This window comes from Rutilus rutilus, assembly GCF_951802725.1.
Source record: "Rutilus rutilus genome assembly, chromosome: 16".
Lineage (NCBI taxonomy): Eukaryota > Metazoa > Chordata > Actinopteri > Cypriniformes > Leuciscidae > Rutilus > Rutilus rutilus.
In genome coordinates this window covers 24,138,770-24,166,705 of record NC_140224.1, presented here as the reverse complement: position 1 = coordinate 24,166,705, position 27,936 = coordinate 24,138,770, and the positions used below count along the sequence as shown (strand labels likewise).

At 38.5% G+C, this 27,936-nt stretch overlaps 1 protein-coding gene across 4 annotated transcripts in view; it reads right to left on the bottom strand.

Moving 5' to 3' along the window:
- The window catches only part of ppm1bb (protein phosphatase, Mg2+/Mn2+ dependent, 1Bb), a 32,826-nt gene extending 6,615 nt beyond the window's left edge, over positions 1-26,211 (bottom strand). For 2 of the 4 annotated variants that reach the window (XM_084433682.1, XM_084433680.1), the window contains exons 1-2: positions 13,040-13,177; positions 1,741-2,586 (exon numbers count right to left, since the gene is read on the bottom strand). In XM_084433682.1, the coding sequence (XP_084289808.1) occupies positions 1,741-2,571 (831 nt within the window). In that variant the 5' untranslated portion in view covers positions 2,572-2,586; positions 13,040-13,177. Of the gene's footprint in view, positions 1-1,740; positions 2,587-13,039; positions 13,178-25,639 lie in introns of those variants that run through there. The other 2 variants (XM_084433681.1, XM_084433679.1) reach the window with 2 other exon arrangements.
- Between the last annotated feature and the right edge of the window lie 1,725 nt (positions 26,212-27,936).

Here is a 27,936-nt window from a genome sequence, read left to right as displayed (position 1 = left end):
TTAGTTTCCAATGTATATATGAGCCATACATCATGAAAATGTATGAAGAAGGTTACAGACTAATACGGAAAGCCCTGACATCGACTTGAGCAAATCCATGCCAGATCCAGAGCTGTGACATCACTCACAAGGTCCCTGGCTCTGTCTGATCATCTGGAAAGCTGGTGTCAACAAAGGCAGAGGGCTGAAGTGTTTTTTTTTTTTTTTAAAGGGTATTGGAGGGGTTTTGGATTCTTGAATGCCATGAGACAAAAAAAATAAATAAAAAAATGCTACGCTTAAATGCAGCATGGAAAAGGGGAGTGGGGATTGTTTTTATAAAATCATGAATTACACACAGCTGGTTTGTCTAATGAGACTAGCAGGACTAGCGATTATGTAAAGACTCAATGATTCAACTTCATAAAGCTGTACAACTAATGAAAAACAGAACAAATAGACTAAAAAGGTACGAAATTACGGCAAAAAGATTTAAAAGGAAGAAAAAAAATTCAACCAAAAATGCCATTTACTCTATTTGACACGAAGCAAACAGCGCAAACCATGATGAAATTCAAGGACAGCTTGAGCCATAACCATCATGAACTCTAATATGCACTGATCCCTCTCTGCTACATAAATACATACACACACAGTCTCAGGGTGCTATTTTTCGACATTCACTTTGCCCACGAACATGTTTAGTGCAATATATTCTTAGTGCAATATTTACATTTGACTACAAACTGTTTATTTTTGTAATATACGTTTAATATGTGTCATATGTAATATTGTTTTTGTTGGTTGTATAATTTTTCTGGCACCAAGGGAAGCACTTACTAATTTCTTCATACGCGAGTATAATGACAATAAAGGCTTTCTATTCTATTCTATTCTATTCTATTCTATTCTATTCTATTCTATTCTATTCTATTCTATTCTGTCCAATTTGTAAACAAATGACTGATTGCCAACAGTTTTTTTTAAGTCAGTCAAAAAGATTCAAGTAACAGCTTTGAACTTGCTTGCAAGTTGGCAGTTTGAATAACAGCGAAAAACCATGATGTCCGATTAGAGAAAAAAAATGACTTGTCTGAACAGTTAAAAAAGATAGTCAGTGCATTATTCAGAGCCACAACCGACCAATTAGAAATTAAATTAACATTAACATGAGACTTACAAATAATGTATACTGGCTGGTCATATGACAATGTGTAATTAAAAACATACACAACATTGTTTTGCTGTAAAAATGAAATGGTATTTATTAATTAATGAACACCTACTCATGGATTACCCTGCTTATACCATGGTCACCTTGCCAGCAGTGACAAACAGAGCTAGTGTAAGTTACCTGCATCTGTGCAGAGTTTCTCTACTAACAATGAAGCTGTGAGTTTAATTGCTTCAAAAACAGCAACGTTACTGAAACAATATTATTTAGCAATTCAGTAGTGAAGCTACTTTGGTCACGGGACAGTATTGACAAACAAGTATTTGTGCTCCTAAATGTTTTTGTGTGTGTGCAGTGCGATCTCCCATCTCTGTGCGCGAGTGCAATTAAGGTTAACACACACTTACCAACCAAAAATATATATATAAAAAAAAAAAACAAGCATTCAGATCATGGTATGAAATGAAATATTTCATAAAAAATAGTTATTGTAAGTTTAAATCGAAACAAGGTGTTATATTCTTCTAAAACAGTCATTTTTGTATGGCACTAATCATCACTAGAGACATCTGTTGTGATCTCCTCACCTTATGTAAACAGGTGTCCACCACAGAGTTGCAGATCTTCTCCAAATCATCCCACACCTCCAGCCGAGAGCGTACAAAATCACACAGCTCCTCATTAGTCATCACATCCCAGATACCGTCGCAGGCGAGCACCACAAATTCATCCTCTTCTGAAACGCGTGGGATTTCGAACACCTCCGGTTCCGGAGATACCAGCTGCTCAGTGGGGCCCTTTCCATCCACACACTTGTAGTCATAGTCCCCCAGTGCGCGCGACACTGCAAGAGAACCATTCACCCTTTGGATCATCACAGAACCTCCTGCGTTCTGAATGCGCTCTTTCTCACGTGGATTGCACGGCTTGTGGTCTTGTGTGGAGAACCGGACCTGTCCGGCGCGGCTTAGCACGGCACGCGAGTCTCCGCAGTTGATGAAATAGAGGTGCTCAGGGGACACCAGCACGCCAACCGCCGTGGAGCCACTACGGTCCATGCCGTTACGTAGATCTGAGAAGTTGCGCATGTACTCGTCGATCTTCAGGAAGCCAGAACGAATGCCGATTTTAACGCCCTCCACGGAGTCGGGGCCAGAACGGAAGTCCTCGCTGCTGGTTATGATGTGCTCCAGCAGGTGTTTGGAGCAATAGTTGGCCACGCGGGAGCCAGCGTGACCGTCGTACACCGCGAAGAAGGACCAGTCGTCCAGGCCGTGAGGCAGACCCACTGCGGCCGTGTGTGCATCCTCCATCTCTACCCGCCAGCCCTGCATGCTACTCAGGCCAAAGAGCAGACCGTTGCCCGCCCCATGAGCATTGTGTTTCTCTGTCTTCGGTTTGTCCAAGAAGGCCCCCATGGCTCAGGACACCGTCTGCAAGAGAAAGAGTGAGTAATGCGAAGTTGCTTTACATGTCAAAAAGCATTTTATGATGCTTAAGTATTACAACAACAAAAGCATTTTGAGAGGTTAAAGGCATAGTTTCCCCAAAAATTTAAATAGTCATTATTTACTTACCCTCATGTCATTCCATTAAAACTTTGGTTAATCGTCAAACGAATTACGATATTTTAAATGAAACCTGGTTTCTTTAAAAAAATATCTTAATTTGTGTTTTAAAGATGACGTAAGATGAGTAAATAATGATAGAATTTTCATTTTTGGGTGAACTAACCCTTAAACAATATCATGCCATGTTATACTAAACATGTTACTGGCAAGTTAATCCACAAACACAGGTTGGGCTTTTTTGGGACATCAGCCAAACAAACACTTGAGCACACCAGGAAAGCCGTTGCATTGACGACAGTGTTCTTTAGTATTACACAGTCAACAATCCTCTTTTGTTCATAAAACAGTGCATGTAAAAATGTATGAGAGTGAAGGCTATGAAAGTGACAACTGCCTACGGAGTTACTGACAGATCTTGATGTGATCTAAAGGCAACTGTAACAGCAGATATGAAGATAATAACAAACTGCCAAAAGCTCATCAAAAGCACATAAATACTTCAAACAAACCTCAGCAATTATGTTAATTAAGACCAATTAAGTACAATGAGCATACAAGCATATATGACTAAATAAGTCATAATTCACTGAGTAGGCAGAAAAAATAACCGAACACATTAAATAGCCTACTTTTGAAACATTTGGCATGACGTTCAATGAGAAAATCGTTGCAGAAGTGACTTATCACTGGTTAACTAGATCCATATCATCATAACCCACCATGAAAGGCACTATGCAATGTAAAATGTGCAGGTGTGTTCAAATGGAGCATTTAGGCTATGTGATAAAAATACACTAAGGCGGCAATCCCAATTCTATTTTATACCCCTTTCACCTACCCCTAACCCTTCGCCTACCCCTAACCCTTGCCCCTTGAAACAGAGTGCCAAGGCGTAGGGGTGAAAATATTCCCCTAAGAAATGGGACACCACTACTACACCGTTTCATTATACGTCGTCGCTATATATAGCGCCTACGTCACAGGAAATGCGCCAATGTTTATCACAAACTTCCAAGATGCCGTCGTCAGCTGTAGTCTTGCGTGAGTTACAGCTATTTTTTGCATTTTTCTTCTGAAGTTCGCAGAAAACAACGGAGATGACGATATCTTCGACGCCTAATGCTGCCGCGTTCACACCAAACGTGAATAGAGCGTCTGGCGCGAGTGATTTCAATGTTAACGCGTGTTTAAGCGCGTCTGGAGGTCTTGCGGCGCGAATGAGACGTTTGGCGCGGCGCGGTGGACGCGAATTCGCCTCATTCGCGCGTCCACGTCGCTTCAAACTGCTTTTTACACGCGTCATATTGTTAACGAACTTTAGCGTTTTTTTGCAACCGTTTCTTTGAAGAACATGACCGTAAATATGAACACAAGATTGAATGTGACAAAGAAAATGATTATTGGCAGTCATGTTGCCTCTGTAGCCGGTGTATGCAGGTACATTTTTCATACCCCTTCGTTTGAAGTGTGGTCCCGAAAAATCTTCGTTTCAAGGGCTATCTGGCCCTTCCCCTTACCCCTACCCCTCCAACCAAAAGAGAATTGAGACATCCCTACCCCTTCACGGGAACGCGCAAAACAGAGGGGTAGGGCCAAGGGGTGAATTGGGATTGAGCCTAAAACTGTATTATTGTGAAAAAACTACAAAATGTAAGAGTGTTTGTAAGATAGTTGTGAGCATGACTGTAGGACTTCAGTGAAGGGGTCGCTCAGAGAAATAGCATGAATGAAAGTTTCCTGTCAAAAGTTGGATCTAAACCCTCACAGTATTATAAGAGAAGCAGCGCCTAAATGAAAGCATATAAGGATGTCAAAAAAGGCTTCTGGACACATAATCTACACAGACAGATGGGGTGTGTCCGGACTCCGGACGGTAACTCAAGCTCCTGCATCACATTTCATCTTGAGTTTCATCTCTACCATGAGCAACGCTTGGAAAAAAAACAAAACAAAAAACAAACTGGCTTTGGCTATCTAACCTCATCCTCAAGACAAGCAAGCACACAGACATCAAATGCATTTGTGTACTGCACAAACGCAGCATGCATGCAAAGCGCACTTTAAAGGAGCTTAGCAGAACTTACAAGACCAGAGGAAAAATGTATTATTGATTACAAACTACCGAGACAGAAGGCAAAATGTATTTTTCATAAGTCTGATTCCCCATCTGAATGCAGGATTAGAAAGTGTGGAACAGCTTTAAGCCGCTTTGGGCAAACCCCAACCGTAAGACCATTACATGACTCCAGGAATAGCCACTGAAATGTATTACAAGCCCAAATAAGCCATTAGACAAATGGAACGAGAGCTGCCTCGTAAGCTATGCGATCACAACTTGGGACCTTGACCTAGCAAACCCAAAAAAGCCAGTAGGCTACTAACTAGAAACGAGTCAAGGTTTGCCAATAGATATTACAAGCAGGGTCATGGGAGAGGTCAAATTACAGTTTCTCTCATTCTCTTGAAGCGTCCCTCTTCACAGGTCTGTTTATCCATTGGGAGAATGAGAACTGGCAGTGGTCAGCAGGGCCGGGATCCAGTGAAAGTTCCAGCATTCAGAGGATCATTGCCTCGTCCAAACCTGAGCATGTGGCCCATCAGGGACTAAACTAGACTTACCCAGAAGGGTGGTGCCCATGGCCAGATATTTGCTCACTACTCCACACATGACAGGCATGGAAGGCATGTGACCAAAAAAGGTGGTTGGGAGCTGGAGTGTGTGTTTGTGTGTGTGTGTGGTTGGATGAGGGCACAGGTTGTTGTGCAGTGTCATGGCTCGGCTGGCCAGGCTGTCGGTTTGGCAGGTCCTCCCCCTCTGAGCATGGCTCTATTTATATCCCTTCAAACTCAGATTGGGTTACTTGCTTCTGAAAGTGGGCAGGGGCGAAGTGGTGCATCCTTATGGCTGTTATTCATGGGGGGGAACGGGGCTTCTTCCCAACATTCATGTTCAGACGTCCTTGTCAGATCCTCTTCATTCTGAGGCCTTGAGGCTGGGATGATCTCCGTCAACAGTAAAAGGGCTGATCCATCATGCAGCGCTCGCTTTGATCAAACCCTGCCATTAGCATGGCAGATACACTCAAGAGGAAGCTTTGTTAATGCTCAGGCTTCAAAACAAGAGCACAAGACCAGGTGCAGTAAACGCACGAATGTATCAGATCAAACGTTAATAAACAGGCACAACAGCAGGAAATGAGGGGGGTTTGGAAAGGTGGCTGGATGTGGACCTGAGGAAGGGATGGTTGAAACTGGACAGTTTACCTTCATCTCCACACCACACACTAAAGGCAAGATTAAACATGAATGTCTGGCACAACTAAATGAAAGAAATTATTTTCAGTTTACTGCAAATGCTATGTATAGACACCAGTGTTTCCCCTACCATAATATAAGGGGGGCGCCCCGCCCTCCTAACGGCTCCCCCCGCCCCCCTTGGAGGTCAAGTAAATTTGATTTGATTTTCTTTATAGCGACAGATTACAATTTGTTATTTTATAAAAAAAAAAAACTAAATGGCCCTTAAGTAATATGTTATTTATCTTATTTCCACGATGGCATGTCTTTTCTGTCTGTGTTTACAATTATCCCAATGAGTGCGCACACTCACACACAAACAAACACTTGCGTCACATATAGTTGAGCACTAGCGGACAGAGAGCGCGGCTGGAAATGTGTCGCTGAACTGAAGATGGCAACACTCGCTCTACTGCGAGTAGCAGCCGGAGTAGCTCTCCTGCTCCAAGTCTAACGCCCGTTTCACATATATTTCGTTTGCGGTGAGTATTTTTTTTCCGTACCCATGTTAACAGAGCTTTCACACTGCACGAGGATGCAGTCCGTCGATGATCGATCTGTTCCAGTTGCGGTGCGTATACAGCAGTGCAGAGATCGTTTCTGCACCGAGTTTATTTCTGCTGTGCTGCAAACGCTGAATTAAAGTGACAGCGCATGTTTCGTGGTCAAAATGAACACCGATTGACCTGAAAATGTAGTAATTTCACCATAAGTGCGATTAATTAAATAAAATGTAGTAATCTCACCATAAATTTATTTAATTAATTACTACTTTTTTCACTTTAAGACTGAGTTAAAGCAAGGAAAACTACAATTTACCTCAACAAGGCGACATAATGAACAACACTCGTCTTATTCGTGGAGGTGGAAAAACAAGTTCTTTGTGACATGCAAGATTTATTGTATTAAAATTTAAATACAAAAGATTTTAATATAAGTACATGGTTAAATATTTTACCACTTGCTTGAGCAACTTAATATATAATTATATAGAAGTAATGTATTGAATAATACATTGTTTAAATTGTGTTTACGTGAACGCGCGTTCACAGCAGTGGTGCATCTGACAGGATTATTCTCTCCAATAAATGCATCATAGAAATAAAAACTTCTCATAAAAAAAGCCCATTTAAAATTTATATATATATTGGTTAGTATTTATAAATCTTTTTTTTTAGTTGTTAGTTAAAAAATAAAACTATTTAAGCTCTGGTCCATTAATATTAACAAATACTTCTATAAATTTAACAAAGGTTATTTGCAAAAGTCAATTTTAAAAAGATTTAAATCTGTTTATTTATTTTTTTAAAGAGATATCTTATGTTAACATTTAACTTTTACAAACCATTACCCTCCCAGACAACCAATTTATGTGACAGATAGATAGATAGATTTGATAGATCAAAAATTTGACCCAGGGAAGTTTCCAAAATTTGGTTGATTTGACACTGAATGATCCAGTAGCCTCTCGAATACTGTCTGTATGAACGTGCAACGATGTTTTGTTGTAATAGCTTACACAGCACAGGGAGGCTTAATTGGAATTGTTGAACTACATTTACATAAAGACAAGTTAACAGTAATAAAATAAGAACAAATAAACAAACTTCAAACAATAGCACAAATAAATACAATAGAAATAGGCAAATGAAATAAATATGGCTTCAAGTTTAACAGTGTAAGAAATACTACAGAAATGAAAGTAATCAAACAGTAAAATAACACTGGACAGTTTTCGCTGTAAAAATTAAATACAGATTAATGCTTACAATTAAAGTTACAAAAAAGTTATTCAGTCAAGAGCAGCGAGTGATTTTCTCTGACTTTTGCAGCAGGTTTATTAGTCTGCTATCACTTTAAGAGCTTATGCACAGATCCAATATACCGTTACAGTGTTTACGTTCTAAAACTGACTATTTACCTGAATACTCTGCAAGACGGCCATTTTGACATAATTTTGTATGTATTTGACTGTTTAAGCGCAATATGCCATGAAAAAAAAAATCTATTTGGTAAAAATGTACTCGCAAGCTCTTTGGGGCGACTTTATGAGAGCGCCACTTATACCTATAAATCAGTGGTGCATGTGCTTTTGGTTAAGTGTGAAACCTGCGGAAATTACTAAAATTATGTGCAATACAAGCACATACAACCAGAGCGAATGAGGAGGCGGGTGTGTGTCAATTTGCCGTCGGAGAAAAGAAAGAGTAAGAAAGCACAGCTGGTATCGGTGTGCCCTGAAAAAAACTGCTAAAAAGAGGTGCAGAAAACTAACACAAAGAAAACCTTCCAACATGGATTATGAAAATATTAATTTAAAAAAATTGACAACAAAGCTAACCTATGCAGTTGAGTCATAGTTCAGTAGACATCAGCAGGACAAGATGCACTATACAAATACATTTTTGCATAGCCACTGAAAATACAGTGAAACGATGACGATATTTTAAAAAGAGAGCTGAAGGACTATTTTTACTCAGTCCTACTAAAGGTTCATAAAACTAATCTGTGAAATTACATTTAGTGTATGACATGTAATTAAGGAGACACTTTCCATAATCAAATAAATCATAATCAAATAAAAAAAAAAAAAAAAAAAAACACAAATGGATTAAAACAGAATTATGCAGGAAATGCTGTAGCACACCATAAGGATTCACAAGGATCACTACTGCTATAGCAACTGTGCAATAAAGAGCTTCAAAGAGAAGCACAGAACACAATTGATTTACTGCTGTAGCAACACATTGTGAAGAATTGAGATGTTGAAAGTGATATTCTGATGCTAAGGTATTTTTTCTTAGTCTAATTAGACCTAGTGTATATTCAAGTACATGGACATAGAAAAAAAAAGGTCCAAATTGATGTCATAACATCCTCCCACCCTCATCTTGTTGAGGCACAATTATAACCCCCCCATTTTCTATACAAGACTCCATTCTAAAAATAAAGTAAACACTGTGGCGTCACCAAGCAACTCCAGTGCCGCACTGTAAACAGGGGGCTTAGCTTCATTCAGTGACCTAGCTGCAAGCTCTGCATCTTCTCGGGACGAGATGACCCCCACACATTTCCGCTTTGGCTCTGCATGAAAACAGGCATCGAGCTTAACCTCTGGTATAGAGTAGGCAACTGATAGGATTCTAACTAAATAACTTAGCTTTCTGTTTTGATATGATGAACAATGAGCAAGTTGACAGTATTTGCCAGTCAACTGCTGGTGTTCTGAGTGCCTGCAAGCCACACTAATGCTTATAACACTGTACAGAGGCTAGGGTTGGCCGGTATGACGATATATATCGTGGTGGCGAAATAAACTGTCTATTGTTAGAGATTTTGCTACATCATAGGCCTATATCATGGTATGCAAATATATATTACACGTAAAAGATACAATTCAAGTTTATTTGGGCTTTTGACAGCTCCAGGGCTTTCATGAAAACTACAGATTGCACTTCCACATTTTGTATCCCCACCCACGGACAGTCGGATCAACAGAGGGTTAATAACAAAAAAAGTTGTTTTGTAACAGTAGGTTTATTACAGAAAATGTTATCACTCATGGTGCAAAGAACCCTAGGTTGATTTTACTCCGAACCATCCCTTTAAGACATGAGCAAACGAGGATACTGGCCGAGGCTGGCATTTTGACATAATTTTCACACAGAAAACAGCGCAGGTGTTCCCAACTGATTTGTCTTTTGCGTCATCTTGTGCTTAAATACTTTAAACTTGCTTGAATATTTTAACGGACAGGACTTAAAACAGAATAAACCTGGTCTTCCTTATACATTTTTTGTTTAAAAATAAATACAAAAATAAAAAAAACCACGCAAATCGTAATTTTAACTAGAAAAATCACAATTCGTTCCCCTCCCCCCCAAAATCATTCAGCCCTAAGAAATACTCAAATTCAAGCCAACAAACCCCACCAATATGGTACCATGTGCTCAATCTGTAAACATTATCTTCTCAACAAATAAAAGGTCACACTTACATTTGTTCAAATAAAATTCGCAGACAAAATCCAGTCATTGCAATAGGAATCCACGTGATCGGGAATTTCGCATGAGGGTAAAATATCTCTCGGATATCATATCACAACAGGTTCAAGTTGGTCACATCTCACATGGATTTGCCCTTTTGACCAACAGAAAGCTGTGAGCTGTGTTTTATACATTGCTATGCTATTGAAAATAGATTAGACAATGGACCTTTTTTGCTTGCAAAATTTTGTTGATGTGACCACAAATTTAGACTGGCTAGACTGACACAAAACTAGACCAATACCCTAAAAATGAATGACTGGAAAAGTCAAATGCAGTCCTCTGAAACAGTGGCACCACACTCACTTTGAATTATGGCTGCACACTTGTTTCTCTGGCGCATAAGGTCTATGGGTGCATATCATTCGTTTGTCAAAATGAAATGTTAAATGATTAGTCGGTATCTGTTAGTCCCGCCCACAATATCCTCTTACAACGCAAGGTTGTAAAACTAGTTATAGTAAGAATTGCACATTTGAGGAGTTGAATTTGAAAATGGCGAGGCAAATATTAATCAGCTGATACTTTAAAACGCCTACATTGGAAACCCGAATTGTACTGCTGCAAAAAACCAAGGCTAGCAATGAATCTGGGCGATTTCTTTAATTTAATGAGTTCATCTCAGTTTTTGACCAGAAGTATCTATCACTAATATTGAGGGGTGCACCTCTGGTCTGAAATAAAAAAATTCCCTAGGGGAAATACTTTTCAAATAAAAATGACAATGAAATTACCACTATAACCAGTAGATGGCAGCAGAGAAGCACTCGTTAGCTCGCTTGCCATTGCCACTTCCTAATGTAGTTCTTTTCACGTTTTGCTTTTGGATTTATTATAAAATAGTAGGGCTGTACTGTCCTAGTCGATTAGTCGATTAGTTGGTCGATACGTTCTGGTTCGACCAAAATTCTGATTGGTCGATTTTCTGCCGCGTTTATTTCATCAGTTTTGCCGCGCTGAGGCGCGCTCATTTCATCAGGTGGAAAGCACTAACTGCTAATGGGGGTGTTTTCAGAATACCCTTGTTTCACTGTAACAGTCTGTCTTCAAAACACCCCCCTTGTTTTCACCTTTTTTGGATTAGTCCAACCCAAGAGAGAGCGTCGAGCGTAGAAGGCTTGTTGATGCTGAATATTATTTATTTAATTGTGAGAGCGTTTAATAGTCAGTCCTCTTCTAACATGTCAACAACAAAGAAATCGACAGTGTGGCAGCATTTTGTTAAAATTGATAACAGGAAAAAGGTCGAATGCAAAGTTTGCAAGCAACAGTTTTCCACAACTTGACGACAAACATGACATATCATCTACTGTAAAAGTGGTAAGCTCACTTGTCTGCGTTAGCTTGCCCTGTCTGTTTTGAGTAAGCTATGAACATATCAGAATTTGCATATTTCAATGTTTTAGTGTGATAACCTAACTTTTTTTTTTTTTTTTGGAGCCTAATGCGCAATTGCGCTGTGCTGTTGGTTGTGTTAGTTTTGAGCCTAGGATGCTTTATTTTTCAGTTATGGACTTTATTTCGTTTCTGCTCTTGATCTGGTTTGTTTAATAAATATTCTTTTTTTATTAAAGTGGACGTGCCCTTTGTGTTTATTAAGAGTAAAAGCTTTAAGTTAATAGTCTATTCGTGTCTCAGCTGCGAAGCTAACGTTAAGCTCATCAGCCTCGCTCGGTGCGAGGACATGCACGGTGAAATGATAGTGTGACTTTGTGTGAACTTATTATTATAACATATGACAAAAATAATTGTCTAAATTATGTTGCATATTCCTCAACAGTTCTTGTGATGATATCACTAGGCCTAGTTGAAAACATAGTACTATTTTCGGAAATCATAAGCTATGATATTGCGCAGGTGCACGTGATGCAGCGCTGTCAGAGCTGACAGACTCAAGTGTCAGACTCATTTCAGTGCAAAATAATTAGGTCAAAAACGATTTAATATACTGCAAATAGCCTACTAGTTGTTTATGTTTATTTATAATTCATTTAGGCGGACAACAAGGCTACCAAGTACTGCGCACAGTGCACATCTAATTAATTTAACGTTTTTTTTTCTAACGTCATTTTTAGTCGATTTTTAGTCGAAAATTTCAGGACTTCAGTCGACCAAGATTTTCTTTGGTTGAGTACAGCCCTATAAAATAGCTATAATGACAAATGATTTAGGCTATGCTAATACGTAAATGCATCAAATACTTTCAAATATTTTTTAGATTTAATAAAAAAAAAAAAAGAAAAAAAAAAGCGCTAAATCTTTAAACAGTCTTGTTTTCTTATACTCGTTTATGTTACTGCAGGTCTATTAGTCTGCATTTACACTACAGCACTAAATGCATACTTGCATAGGACTATTTTGACAAATGTTTTGTTCCGTCTGTTGCTGCGGTTATCACTGACGATCATAGCAATTTCAGGAGCTATTCGCAGAACAATGTAGCGGATTCACTCCTTATATTTCATAAGCTACGCTTTGCCAACCCTGTTTTATAAAGGCCCACCCACTTAAACATTTCTGGCCTCGCCCCTGCTCTGTATGCAGCGCTGTACAGCGGCTTCAGCTACTTTATGTTCCCCGTCCAACTAAAATAACATTTCATATTCAAATTGTGAAAGGTTTATAAACAGACTATGATGCATGATGTGTATTTATAGGCAGGTTATGTAGTAAGAAAGGCAGTTACATCATTGTTTGGTGATCAAATCAGTGGATAGTGAGACATGAGCCAGTTCTGACAGTGTTTTAAGGATAGCACACAAGAGCCGTTACAAAAAGGTGTTTATGTGGTTAGAGTGCAACAAAGGATCCAGATCATACAGTTTCAGGGCACTCCCTAAGCTAAAGGAAGATGTGTTGCATTACAAGGCACCAAAACAAAAGAAGCGCAACAAGGCCCTGTATGGAGAGAGCTATATCTGTCCAGCTAGCCTCAGCTGAGTAAACACAGAGTTAGGAGAATGACAACCTACCCCTCTTCTATCACTCATACCATATGTGGCCTCTGCTCTACTGGAGGCAGGATGAAAGATGCGACGTCGGGTTCCTCTCCCCATGCACACATGTAAAGCACAGAAGAGCTCTCACATCTACTGTACGAGTTATCCGCCCCCTCACAGACACACTGTAACTCCCACACCGCCCTATCACAGTTGGAACCGCAAACTTTCGCCATCTTTCCCCTCGAAACTGTTGTCACTGGCCAGTCATTTGTATCAAAACCACACGGTGAAACCTAAAGCGCAGGCCTGTACTGCAAAAACCGAGCCAAAATACATTGTATCGGCGTAAGAGGGAAGTGGATTTTGGCAGACTTACACAACCACCGAGGGTGTGAGCTGACAGTCTGCTCGCTAAAAGGTCTAAAAGGTCTGTGCAAGGGGAATAAGAGACAACCGAGGGTAAAAAAAATGAAGGGAAAGTTCCAAATCAATGACAATTAACTACCTGAAACTCTTTGGTACAAGGCACTGCACAACTGGAGACTCAGCAAAACCTGATTTTATTTGAAATCTTCATTGAAAGACTCGAGACAAGCATCATCTTGTGGAAATCGCTGGTCTCCGCAGGAGCAGCAGTTGCGATCACAGCATGTGAACAAAAAGGTATATAGAAGTACAACAAACAATAGTGAGCAATACTGAGTCCCGCTGATGGTACAGCAAAGCAACACGTATTTGAGTAGGAGCTTGAGATAAAGTTCAATGCAAACTGTGTACCTAAGATTCAAAAAACATTCAAGTCGTGACATTTTTTTGTCCCATAATGACAATACTTCAAAAATTCACTTTTCTTTTGCAATTGCATATTCACCACATGTGCTTTTCATTTTTATGGATTTCACTGACCTCAGTGCTGTTAGGTTCACGTATAAATATTTCCAACTATCGGCTTACAATCAATCCTAGAAATTGGGCAAAAGCCAATCAAGATTGGTAGCGATGAGCCATTTTTGTATGCAATATGCATCAGACGATCTGTGGGCCTGACGCCTGAGGGTTAGACTACAATAAGATCAAAAACAGATACCTAGCACCAGTAATACAGATTAACACAGCTTTAACCACAGCTTAGTCTTACTTCACTAATGGTGTGCTCACACTTGGCATGTTTAGTTCGATTAAAACAAACCCTGGTGCGAATGCGCTGTTAGTGCGGTTCATTTGAATAAGTGTGAACGCTGCAACCCAAACCCTGGTGCACACCAAACAAGCTGACTGAGACCGCTGAAAAGATGGGTCTTGGTCCGATTACAAACTCAGGTGTGGTTCGAATGATATATGAACGCAACAGGGACCAAAAACATGTAAACAAACCAAAAACGGGACACGATATCACAAGATGCCAGTCGCAAATTTGACCATCACAGTTCGGTACAGGCATCAGAGCCGCGTCTCCTCACTGCAGATCTTCATTAGTGTGTGTGATGTTGGGATTCCTGCCACTGTTTTGACTCCTTTAAACATTTTATAAGCACTTCTCAGCTGGTCAAAATACCATCATATGTAGCAGGTTGTGAACATATTCCAATGCCTTTAGGTTTGGTGTTAAAATGCCACTGTGAACACCAAACGTTTTTGGTCCGGACCAAACAAACTGAGAATGAACACACCCTAAATGTTTATGATATTGGCAGAGCTCCAGACAAAAATAAATCATCAAAATTCACTTATTATTTAAGTGCCACAAAAGAATAAACATGTTTTATTTTGTCACACCTGCCCTCGTTTTACAGCATCAGCAATTTTATCCATCTTGTGGATGTCCTGGGAACTAAAATCCACTTATAGTAGTAACTGAATTGCTTTTCCAACTTAATATTCATATTTTTGATCGCAGTCTAGAGCCCTGTATTGGTCACACAAAACAACACACTCGCAGCAGACGCTCGTTTCCTTCTCGCCACAATGGTGGTGCTCCGACACGCAAAGAAGAAGTTCCTATGTGAACCAAATGGTTTGCTGAGGAAGACAAATACAACATGAGCAGAAAAGCAGACAACTTTGTGCTGTACGAAAGAAGAAAGTGAAACTTTGTTTGCACGATAGACAAGACCATAAGATCCTCATAAAGAGTCATGAAGACGCCATCGTATAGGCTACATCAAAAACCAGCGATGGCTTCCTTCTATTATAAGCCCTGCAATGATCTGCTACTTGTAAAGGCAATATTTCATCATAATATTCATAATAATTTCAACCACTGTCAAATAAAATGGTAAACAAAAAGATAAAGAAAGGTTTATAATGGCTTAGAATCTAGAAGTTACTACTGACTTCCATTGTACAGACAAAAAAAACAAACCTCAAAATATTCTCAAAATGTAATTGTATGTTCCACAGAATAAAAGAAAGTCATTCAGATTTGGAAAAACATGAGGGAGAGCAAATAATGATGAGTTTCCAGTTTTGGGTAAACTATCTATCAAAGGTGTAGCCTATAGATTTACTAAGAGAGGCCAAGCGAATATGAAGAGACATCATCTTAGAAGCCAATGTAACTTCTGAATCAAGGTCTAATGAAAAACAGTCCATGCACTTGGCATCAGTCAGTCAACCAAGCAAACCTGCTGTTACCTAAAAAAAATATCCACTTCATACGTCTATACAAACTAAAGACAAAGAGCAGAACTGTTACATTCTATAAAAGTATTATCAACTGGGATAAACACTGTAGTAGCATTGCTATGAATCAAATAATCTGCATAAGAAATGATTATTGATTTCAAATATGGTTAGGCTACTTAACATCCATTAGTGAATTTACCATCATTGCATATACAAGGCAGGGAGCCTGAACCTGCTTTTTATAGCTACCTGAGCTATTGCTTTTACTGAACCACCCATAGAGCCGACTCAGAAATAATCCACAACCTCCGGCTATCAAAACACAGCTGGTAGATTCCATTAAGGTGTTAAGCAATTGGACCAAGCCAAGTTTTTACCTTGAAACTGTAACATAATACAATTATGCAAATGCAATTACTTGTATCTGAGAACACAATCTGAACATTTTAAATAAAGTTATGACCAATTAATAGTCAAAATCAAGGCAAATCAAGGCAAAAAAAATTATCAATATTTGTAAACGATTTTGAGAGAAGACTCTTATTAAGGCAGCATTTATTTGATCAAAAATCCAGTAAAAACAGTAAATTATGAAATTAACATTTAGATAACCTTTTTACTTTATTATATTATAAAATGTATAATTTACTCCTGTGACGCAAAGCTGAATTTCAAAAGAACAGAACTTATTTGAAGTAGAAATCTTTTGTAACATTATAAATGTCTTTACTGCAAGTTGATCAATTTATTGCATCCTTGTTGAAAGAAAAAAAGTTGAATGCATTTAGGCTAGGCCTAACTAAAGCTTCTCTTTACGTCAGACGTTCAGCGCAAACACTTGTGCACGCCTCTCACACGCCCACAAGGAAGAGGCGAGGAAAGAGTTAATCCTGAGTCATTCTGAACACCACCCTGCCAAACCCATAAAACATACAAATACTCTCAAAGCATAGGAAACATCTTGCATGTATTCACACACTGTCGTAGTCCTCACACACCACCTATTCGGGCCTCTTGACATTAATCCCCTGACATTAGTCTGTGAGCTGGAGAGCTGGTTCAGCGATGACAGCAATAAGAGGGTGATCCACACGACCTGATTGTGACCCATACACATATTAAGACCATGCCAAGAAAATTAAGAGCGCTACCTGTGACTGTCATTACGATGATGCATATTTAAACATGATAATCTACATAGTCTCAATCCAATCATCTGAAAAGTTTTTGAATCATTCTTAACTTTTTTCCACCACTTCTGTCTACTGCCATGTAATGACACCAACCATTATGAATCAATGAACACCTCAGCCTCTGTGGCTGGGTTGTCAAACGTACCGGTATTTTGGTACTAAGGCTATTGATTTCGATTCAGAAGCTTGCGATGCGATTCGATTCAGATTCAATATCGATTAATTTGGATTTATATCAGGTACAGTACTCAACTAATGCTGTAAACAGGGAGTCAACTTGGTACTACATCAATATTGAAGCTTAAAATGAACTGATTTGTATTCAAACACAAACTACACACAAGGAAGTTATAATACTAACTTTATAATTACATAATTATGTTTCTACTCCAATTCGTTCTTTAAAATATAAACATTTAAATGGTGGTTGTCTTAAAAACTTGACTGATTGATTCAAACATACATTAAATATTGAAGAAAAAAAGAATATGTAATATGGTGCATATATTTAGCAAAATGCACCACTGTATAGTTCATTTTTCTAGCTGACTGATGAGTTTATGACAACTGAATGGCTTTTCTGAGATATAAGTGTGACGTTACATGATATTGTTCACAAGCCGTTTTATTTATGTCTTCGCAGTTGAAAAACTGATTGCTTCACGCTGCTGCTTAGCTTGAACTGAGGAAGCAAAAGCCAATTGTCACAACACATTTAAAGAGCGGTTTGAATTTCGTAATAAAATTGACAACCCATAGATAAATAATTCCATAGATATTTGAACATAGATGTTCATATAGGCCTAGATATTTTTTACCCAGCCCTATTCAGTACCAAGTCGATACTTAAATATTAAAAGAGTAATGGCACAAGTCTTTCTGCAGTACCGGCAGTACAGAGCACCAGGTCCATCAAGTACCTGCTGATAGGCGGCCGCTTTCAAATTTGTGTGAGCGCTCAAAGCGTCAAAGGTTTCTATTTATAACGTGTTTACAGCATTGAAGCCAATCACACGTTTGTTGAGTATATGAACGCAGTGGCCAATCAGTGGAATTTAAGTTCGTCAGAATACGCTCAATTCAGTTTTCACACGACGTAAGACCCTTATAGACATTGACCACCAGTGATTTTTTTGCCAGGTTTGTACTAAGAACTAATATAGTAAGACAGTGACATTAAAAGACACAATTTTAGAATGTTTTTGAATGTAGAATATATAAAATATTGCTGAATGTGCCATATATGGATCACAAGCAGATGCATTTTTTCCACATACTTTTGTTTTAATAATTTACTCCTTTGAGATGGCAAAGGCCTAACTGAAAACTATGAATACACCAAAGTTTAATCTGCGTGAGCTCTGCACACTCACGATATAGTTCCATCATAATCAACAGAATATAAAGATTTAAGATTTACAGCGCAGTATAGGCCGATTGTTTTTTACTATACTATTCAATTCAAATCACAATACTGATCTTGATACGATACTATCACAATATTTTAAGCCAATATATATATTTTTTTATTAATTTATAATTATTATTATTATTATTAAAGCTGCAGTCTGTAGTGTTTCCTCTTTGTCACCATCGCAATTGCAGTTATTCGCGGAATTATCAACTTTACGTGGGTTGTGCCTCGGCACGGCACAACGCGGAGGAGTCCAATGTTTTGAGGAGAATGTGCGTCTGTCAGTCACCGCGCCGGTGTGGATGCTGTCATTCGGAATCACAGATTCTACTTTTTGGAAAAATGTCATCTGAACAAGTAAGTAACATTCACTTTTGTGAATTTGATTAAATCTAACGATCGCTTATCCTATCACGTCAAACCGTGCAAATGATACTTTGTTCTCAAATTGTTAATATTAACAACATCAGCATAGCGTGACTACATTTAATGCCCTTAAAGGCGGGGGAAGTGCTATTTCATGCATACTGAGTTTTTTTACACTGTTAAAGAGTTGGATTCCCATGCTAAACATGGACAAAGTAAAAAAAAATTAATTGTACGTTTGATGGAGTATTTCTGTGCCAAAAATACTCCTTCCGGTTTGTCAAGTTTCGGAAAGTTTTTTTCGAGTAGGGGCGTGTGTGACGTCAGATGCGGCGGAATTTCCTTATACAGGTCCTAAGGGCACTTCTCTCGGAAGGGTGCGCGCGCACCCGTAGACCAGAGCGAGAGAGCGAAAGCAGTACGCCCATCAAAGCGCTGTGCTCGGCTTTAGGGAAGTCATCGGCTGCTTTTTATGAAGACAGTGCTAAAGTACATTTAGTAAGCTAATTGTATGCTATCATATTAAGTCTTACAAACTACAACTTTACACATTATAATGCATTTCAAGACATAAGTATAACCGGTTCTATTTCTTGGCAGCAAACGTTTTCCGCCTCAGTTGGCATCAAACTGCACTTCCCACATGTACACCTTTAAAGAAAAAAGAAAAAATACGACAAAATAAAGTGGAAATTAGTCATTTACAAAAACTGCTAAGCAAATACAGTTCCAGTTCACACCACATAGACACGTCCTGCTGTAGTCGTTGCTGCTGCTGCTCGTGTTCAATTTCAGCCTCAGGATCTGATTCTGGATCATAAATGTATGGCTGAATCTGATTGTTAGCCATGGTTTGTTTTGGATAAAATTTTTTTCCTCACGGTAAAGGATGTCACAGCTTCCAGACGCTCTCAACGCAAAAGTTGCGCGCGCTCGTGATTCTTTAGCTCCGCCCACACGGCACGCCTCCAGCCGCTCGGTTTTTTCCGGAAAGACTCTGTACAGCCTATCTTTCTTTTATAAATATAATAAAACTAAAGACTTTTTGGAGATATGAAGGATGCAATACTACGCTATAGGTACTCAAGATTAACATGAGATTGACTGAAACTGAGTGTTTCACCCCCCCTTTAATATTATCCTTGTTTTCGCATGGGCCCGGTTGCAGTCTCTTTTTTTCTGTAGCCACTCCAAAGTCCGAATGAAATCTTTTGCATTTTACAACGGGTGAATCTCCAGTTGTCACTGGTGATTGTCGTTTGAACCTTTCTGGATCCGCCATCAAATTGATATGTTTAATTATATCAAGTGCTGTGAGAAAAGGCTATAAATCTCCACCTCCAACATTTTCACATGCAATATAGCCTACTTGCCGGGACATCTTTATGTGTACAGATGTAACGTAAAGACGCAAAGACATGCTCGAATTTCCCGCGGAAATCCAATCCTTACCGTTTTGAATTGAGCTAAGGCAAGCAGATAGTTTTGAACACTGGCTGGTTATGTACTTGCTCAATTTCATTTTGGATAATTTTTAACCCAAAAAAGTTACGGACTGCAGCTTTAAATAATTATATTATTTTATTATTATTATTATTATCAGGACCACACAAATATTCCCCCACTGCATTACACATTATATTCAACATTATATATAGTAGTTGTATGTAGTAATGTCACTAAACTCTGTAAACTTTCATTTTTGGCAAACATATGAAAGTCCGTGTTTACTATATGCACGCTGTTGTAAATCTGTTCTAGGGTTGGGCCGATAGACGATGCCATCGTCCATCGCGATGGCTGACAGACATCACGACGTTGAGCCGGAATTGCAATACAAATTTCTGTGTGAGGAAAAAAACTGAATTCTACAGAGTTTTAGTGTCAGTACTACATTAAACTGCTATATACAATGTTGAATATAACATATAATAATGCAATGGGGGAATATTTGTGGGTCCTGATAATGCGAAATGTATTATGTTAGCAGTAAAAAGTGGCCTACATTATTTTAAATATATCTAGTAGTCAGTGAGAGGGCTCGTCTAAAATGATTCTGTTTTCAGCTTTAGAATCATGAATATATTTTATTCTGGTGTCACCATTGTCCTGTGCATTGGGTAATCAGCACACAGTCCAAGCCTATTAATTTCCACCCAAATTAAGTATTTTAATCAACAGTACATTTTTGTTAACCTTTTATCATACGTCTTGGAGTATCGTAATAATATCGTATTGTGAGTTCAGTACCGTGATATGTATCAGATCATGACATGAGGGTATTGTTACACTCCTAACTTTTCATTAGATTTTTTTGGAATGTTTATTTAACTGAACAACATATGAACGCTAGATATATTTGCTAAGGCACCAAAATTGGTACGGAGAACCACGAAATTTGACTGGTATTGGTAACGACTACTGAAATTGTTGTGGCACCATGACAACCCTACACAGCAGTAACCCGAAAATTAAAATTCTTTGACCATTTACTCACCCTCATGGCGTTGCTAACCTGTATGACTTCGTTTTCATTTGTAGAATACAAAAGATGATATTTTGAAGAACTGTTCTTATCTTTTTGTGTTCCACATAAGAAAATCAACATGACATTTTTCGTTTTCACATGAACTACCCCATTCACATGTACAGCAAGTGATAAAGGAGGGAGTTTACGACTTCCACAAGCGCGCACCCACAGTGCCCGGGTATTTTCCCACAGAGCTCGCCATTCCATCTCCATCACAAGATCTGCACGGTAGACCTGCGCTTCAGTTCCTGCCAATACTGGACGGACTTTAAGGAAGCCACTGAGCAAAGAAAGGGGTCCACTCATCTGTCCTCCACACTTGTGCAGATCCATCCTCAGACCTGCAAACTCCTCAGACTAAAAAAGGTGACAGTGTCGCCGGGGGGGGGGGGGGGGGGGGGGGGGGGGATGGCATGTTTTTTTTTTTTGCTACATGCCATGGGATTAATCAATGCATGCTGATGAACAATGTATAATAATAATAATAATAATAATAATAATAATTAATCTGCATACCCTAGTTTTGCACTGATGTAAAAAGACTGACAGTGACACAATAAGACCTCATGTTAGCAAAATGTTTTAATCTTTTAACTCTTAAAAAAAAAAACTCTTAAAAAAAACATGTATGTTCTTTAATGTTTGATTATAATTTTACGGTCTTCACATAGGGATGGGAATTGATAAGATTTTATCAATAATAATGCCACTGACGATTCTGATTATCGATCCAATTCTTTATCGATTCTCTTATCGATTCTTGATAGCACTGTGTGGAAAAATGTAGTCATATGCTTTTTTTTTTTTAAAACAAGTGGTTTTCTTTATTTTGAAGTTTAAGCTTGAGTTAGCAAACTGTACTTTTTTATATAATTTATGTAATAAATATAACCTTATTGTAAAGTGTTACTGATTAGTTACACCGATTCAGACGTCACCTCAGTTCACTGTTGGAAAGATTAGTTGTTTTAACCAGGGTTCGAAATGACTTAGGACTCTTGGGGGGTCCCCTAAAATTAAATTATTAAATTATTAAAAATTCTGAAGACTACCTTGCTACACTATATACTGTAGGCAAAATTATATGGAGCAATGTTGAAGTGTTCAAGGTGGGATAATGGTCTTGGGATGTTTTTCATGGTTTGGGCCAGGCCCAGTATTGTAGTGGTGTCTTTTTTTTCTCGCAATTGCGACTTTATTTCATGCAAATCTGACTTTATAACACATAGGCCTAATTGCGAGTTTATATCACGAAATTCTGACTTTATAAGCAAAGCAATTCTGACTTTATTATTTTTTTTTACCTCAGAATTATATCTCACAATTCAGATTTTATAACATGCAATTCTGACTTTATATCTCCCAATTGCATATTATAAAGTCAGAATTGCGAGATATAAACATGCAATTCTGAGAAAAAAAAGTATATTTCAAGTATATTTCTCGCAATTGCGAGTTTATATCTCATAATTCTGACTTTATAACACGCAATTGCGACTTTATATCACGCAATTTTGACTTAATAACACATAATTGCGACTTTATATCATGCAATTCTGACTTTATAACCTGCAATTGCGACTTTATATCACGTAATTCTGAGATAAAACGTCAGAATTACCTTTTTTATTTTTCACTCTGTGGCGGAAACAAGTTTCCATAGTCTGCTGTTAGCTGGCAGATAATTTGCCTTCATACACATACTTAGCTAACAAGAAACGTTGACAAACGTACTCTTCTAATCATTACACTGCGTATCTAGTTAATGCAACTTTTGAGGAACTCGAACTCCTAATATTTTACTATAAGCAATTATAGAGATATAAATATAATCGAAGCACTTACAGGATTTCACTCTTTGTGAGGTTTCGTTTTGCCGCGTTCAGCTACAGTGCGTGTCTGCGGGAGCACCATAACAACAATCTGTGATGCTGTATAGAAACTCACTCAGCTAATAGCTGCCTCGCGCTAGGAAATAAATGAATTACTGTTATAAATATAAAACGTCACTAAAGACCTATAATTTTCACAATTATTTTTAATGTTAAAATATATTTGTCGGGGACCCCCCAAAATCCAAAAATAAATTCTTATGGGGGGTCCCTAATGACTTATGGAGGGTCCGGGACCCCCCCCAGTCCCCCTTAATTTCGAACCCTGGTTTTAACCATTCATTAAAATGAATCGGTTTAAAGGAGTCATTAGTTCGCGAATTGGACGTGTCGTGCGCGTTGTGTGATTATGCCAGCAGTTAGGACACTGACATCCAAGATTTGTGTCAACATAAAAACATTTCATCACTGTATAGTTTTATTTCGTTTAATTAAAGTGTTGTTTAAGTCAGCTGAATGTCCAGAACGCTTTTCAGAGAAGATAAGGAAACTTATTTAGCAAAATTCACACCCAGCAGTAATTCAGAAAAAAAAAAGGTCTTTCGACCTTTTACCACCGTGTCGATTTATTTTTGATTAATATGTGCGAGCGAGGGAGAGAGAGCAACACAGCGCCTAGTTTGGAGACGGTGAAGTCGTTTACACAGAGAGTGCGCGCGCGCGACCGGCTCTCTCTCTCTCTGCTCGTTCTTTCAGTTAAACATACACTCTGTCACAAACGCAGCCGTTCATCTACATTACTCACCGATCAAATAAGACTTTGGCGGGACAAAAAATCATTTTGGTGGGCGCTAAAATGCAGGAAAATTCATGCGCGAGTTTCCATTAGACTCGCACGGTAGCCAGGCGTCTCATCAAATGGCGAGCTCAGCTCAGTTGACGCTGTGTGCTTCAAGATTCTGACGCAAGTCCTAAGATTCCAATTGGCCAAGAGAAAAAGTGCTAAGATTCCGATTGGCCCAGAGAAATGTCAATTATAAGAATTATCCAATAATGTTTCGCAATTCTAGCCTGCATGGCAGTTACTGTGAGAAACAATACCCCCCCCCCCCCCCCCCCCTCGGAAAAAAAACTCTCCGGTTCTACGCGATTCACGTAAATGACCCAATTGACCAAGAAAACGGCGATTGTCGCCGAAAAGCGACAAGTTTGCAGGTATGCATCCTTTAGCAATCAGCATTAGATGAACAACTGCAAACTCAGCACACTCTCTGAACAGCAGGCTTGGTCAAAGTTTCACACAGTGTTCAATCATGATAAAGAAAGCATCATTAACTGCTGTCGTCATGTCTACAGTCCACAGTTATACCGATCGAGTTAACAAGTGGTGACCCAAAACCCTTTATCTACAGTTATAATCAGACCTTTAATCTCTCTGCAGATGAGCACTGTGTCAAGTGTGTGTTTCAGTTACTCTAACATTATAAATGGCTATACTGTCACTTTTAATCAATTTAATGCATCCTTGCTAAATAAAAGTATATTCTTTAAAAAAAAAAAGTCTTACTGACCCTAAACTTTGGTAGTGTATCAGAGAACACATTCTGAAAGTTAACTCATAGTTAAACTCAGTCAAGAAATCATCCCACATGAGATATGAAACCGCACTTGCAAAAGGCCACTAAACTATACATTTTTAAGCATGTATGTATTATGATGTATGATATACATGATGTATTAATTAAGATGTATTAAGTATTACTATGAAATTAAGATTTCTAATCAGAAATTATACTTACAAACTGTATCAGAGATAAAACAAAATAAAAAATAAAGAGTGTATATGACATGCACCACAAAACCTGAGGTAATGGAAGAACAGAAGACAGTCACTCAAAGTTGTCGTCACCATTCGACTTTAAGCCAGATATTTCATGTAAAAGTTTTGTTAATCATCATGAACGACTCCAAATTTATATCCATTCAAGCTTTTGCTAATTGCTACTTCTGATATCAGTTAGGAGACATATATTACCAACACTTTATCTGAAGTATGAATCACATTATATTGTAGCAAAGGAAAACTAGCTGTGAAAATAATATTAGTAAATATTATAAATTACGAGGCCTTGCTAGAGCTAAACTGCAAAGATTTCAGCATAAATCAGGCCGTCCTTGCAAACACCCAGTTAGACAAAAGTAACCAACTATGGTAAGCATGAAACCAAGGGGAAATGTGAGTAGGTTTAAAGGACAAATGAAACGTCAAGTTTGAGTGAGAAAGGCTTCAAACATGTCAGAGAAACATAAGGAAAGCTGACAGGAGCCGAGTTGATTACATAATGCACTGAATTCTTACTAACAGTGAGCACGAGCCGATGGGATTATTTCTGACGCGCGCTTGTTTATCTGTCGCAGCTACCGGACAAACAAAAGCAATAAAACTCGGAACCTACACACAATAACAACAACAGTGGTTCTTTGTTCTATTCAAACGGAAAGTGGGCGGTAATGTCAGTCTAATATCGTTATAGCTGCGCTTCTGTGTCAACTCGCTGGTTACACAACAAGCCTCATACTTAGCAATGAAATCACGCGCAGGCTCGCGCTGGTTAGCTTAGCACGAGCTCTCGTCGAACAAACCCGAGGCCCACACGTCCCCATACTTACATTTCCAGATATTCGGTGGATGTCAGCGTTCGTTCCCACTTCGGTCTCTTGGTTGCGGATATTTTCGGAGTCGATATGCTTGTCGCTTCCTTTAAAAACTAACAATCAGGGTGACTTCACGTGAGAAACGATCATTCCGTTTACGGTGATTCTCTGCTTTGATAGCGTGAATTTTTGCGCATGTTTGACGCCAACGCAGATGTCCCTGAACAAATCTATCCACTTGTTGTCTAAATCTTTCTAAGTTTCGTATCAATATGGGATCATGGTGTGGGATAAATCATTACATAGATCCGAATAATCAGCTTCTGTAGGGAGGCCAAGATATCCTTTGGTTCAGAGTCTTGTGCGTCTTGATGGAGGGGAGGGATAGTTTCTTCAAGTGGCTCGATGATTGGCCAAAACTCCACAAGGCGTGTTTGCTAATTGGATTATTTTGCTGACAGCAGAGACTACAGATGGCCAATCCCACGATTTGATTGGCTTTCGTCTTGTCATTTACCGTCGTGACGCTTGAACAGTTTACATTACGCACAAAACGCAGCGCTTAGTTTGTCATGCTGAGTGTCTCCATCCATCTCGAGGTCACAGTTGGGGCGATGTGCTTTATTTACAGTATTAAGCCAACAGTAGGTTAGTAATTTATTATATACAATATTATTTAATATACACTAGGCTACTGTTCAATGTTTTTATTTTATTTTATGAAATAAGTCTCTTATGCTCACCACGGCTGCATTTATTGCATCAAAAATACAGTAAAAACCAGCAATATTGTGAAATATGATTACAAATTAAAATAACTGTTTTCTATTTAAATATATTTTAAAATGTAATTTATCCCTGCATGTGTTGGCAAAGCTGAATTTTAAACAGCCATTACTCCAGTGTTCAGTCACATGATCTTTAAAAAAAATCATTCTAATATGCTGATTTGCTGCTCAGGAAACGTTCCTTATTATTATCAATGTTTATAAAACAGCTGTGCTGCTTAATCATTCTGTGTAAACCGCTTTTCCAGTAGCCCTATTTTTATTCAGCAGGGATGCATTAAATTGATCAAAAGTGAGAGTAAAGATTTATTTATTTTAATAAAATAAAGTTCTCTCATGAAACTCTAGATGGCATATAGGCTAATATGTCCTTAAAACCTTGCAATCACATCATTCTCTATATAGTCCAGTCATTTTATGAAAAAAGGTTGAACAAATTGCAACAGAAGCAAACTCAACTGATTTTGTATCCTCAATATGTCCTGAGTAAGGAAAAAAAAAGTCCAGAAGAATCCCATTAGGGGAAAGCATACGCCTCTTCATTCTTTTTTTTTTTTACGTGAATAGGGTAAAAATCTTAACCTTTAGATATCACCATGAAAATTACTGAGTTGATTACTTGCATCAAGACAAACAAAATATGTATTACAAGTTTTTTGAAATGGTTTGTTAACATGGACAAACGGTGCATAATCTAATTATGTATGTGCTAATTTGCAAATAAATAATTTTTAAGAGATGGGGTTTGTGGCTGGGTCCGTGGAACTGTTTATGGGGGACGAGTCTGAGGGAAGAACAGGAGACAATGGTAAGGAGAATGCAGAAGACAAAAGGCAGGCAAAATAAAAAGTGAATCCCCAGAAAAAGTCCCATGCACGGGCCCAGCCCCAAACGCCATCTCTGCAATAATATTTAATAAAGGGCTGGTTTCTAAAGTACTTCTTCCTGCCTCTATGTATTAATGCTCATGGGTAGCCTAAATGGGTTCCATTCAGACCTTAACATTACTGTTATGTGTCAACAAGACATTTTCACCTGGCTATACCCAATGTTTACATACGTAATTAGATTATACACCGTTTGTCCATGTTAACAAACCATTTCAAAAAACTTGTAATGCATTTTTTGTTTGTCTTGATGCAAGTAATCAAGTAATTTTCATGGTGATATCTAAAGGTTAAAATTTTTACCCTATTCACATAAGAAAAAGAATGAATAGGCGTATGAATAGGCTATATTTGGGTCTTTTTCGAAACTTTCCCCTAATGCGATTCTTCGGGACTTTTTTTTTTTCCTTATTCAGGACATATTGAGGATACAAAATCAGTTGAGTTTGCTTCTGTTGCAATTTGTTCAAGGTTGACCCCCATTTTGGCTTAAAATGACTGGACTAATAGGGCACAGCACAGGCACAGCTGATTGGTCCTGCTGAATCAGTATATGAGCCTGCATGCTCAACCTTCAAATACATTTACATTTACAGCACGCTTTCAGAAACCCTCCACCTTCCTCAGCTCCACCTGT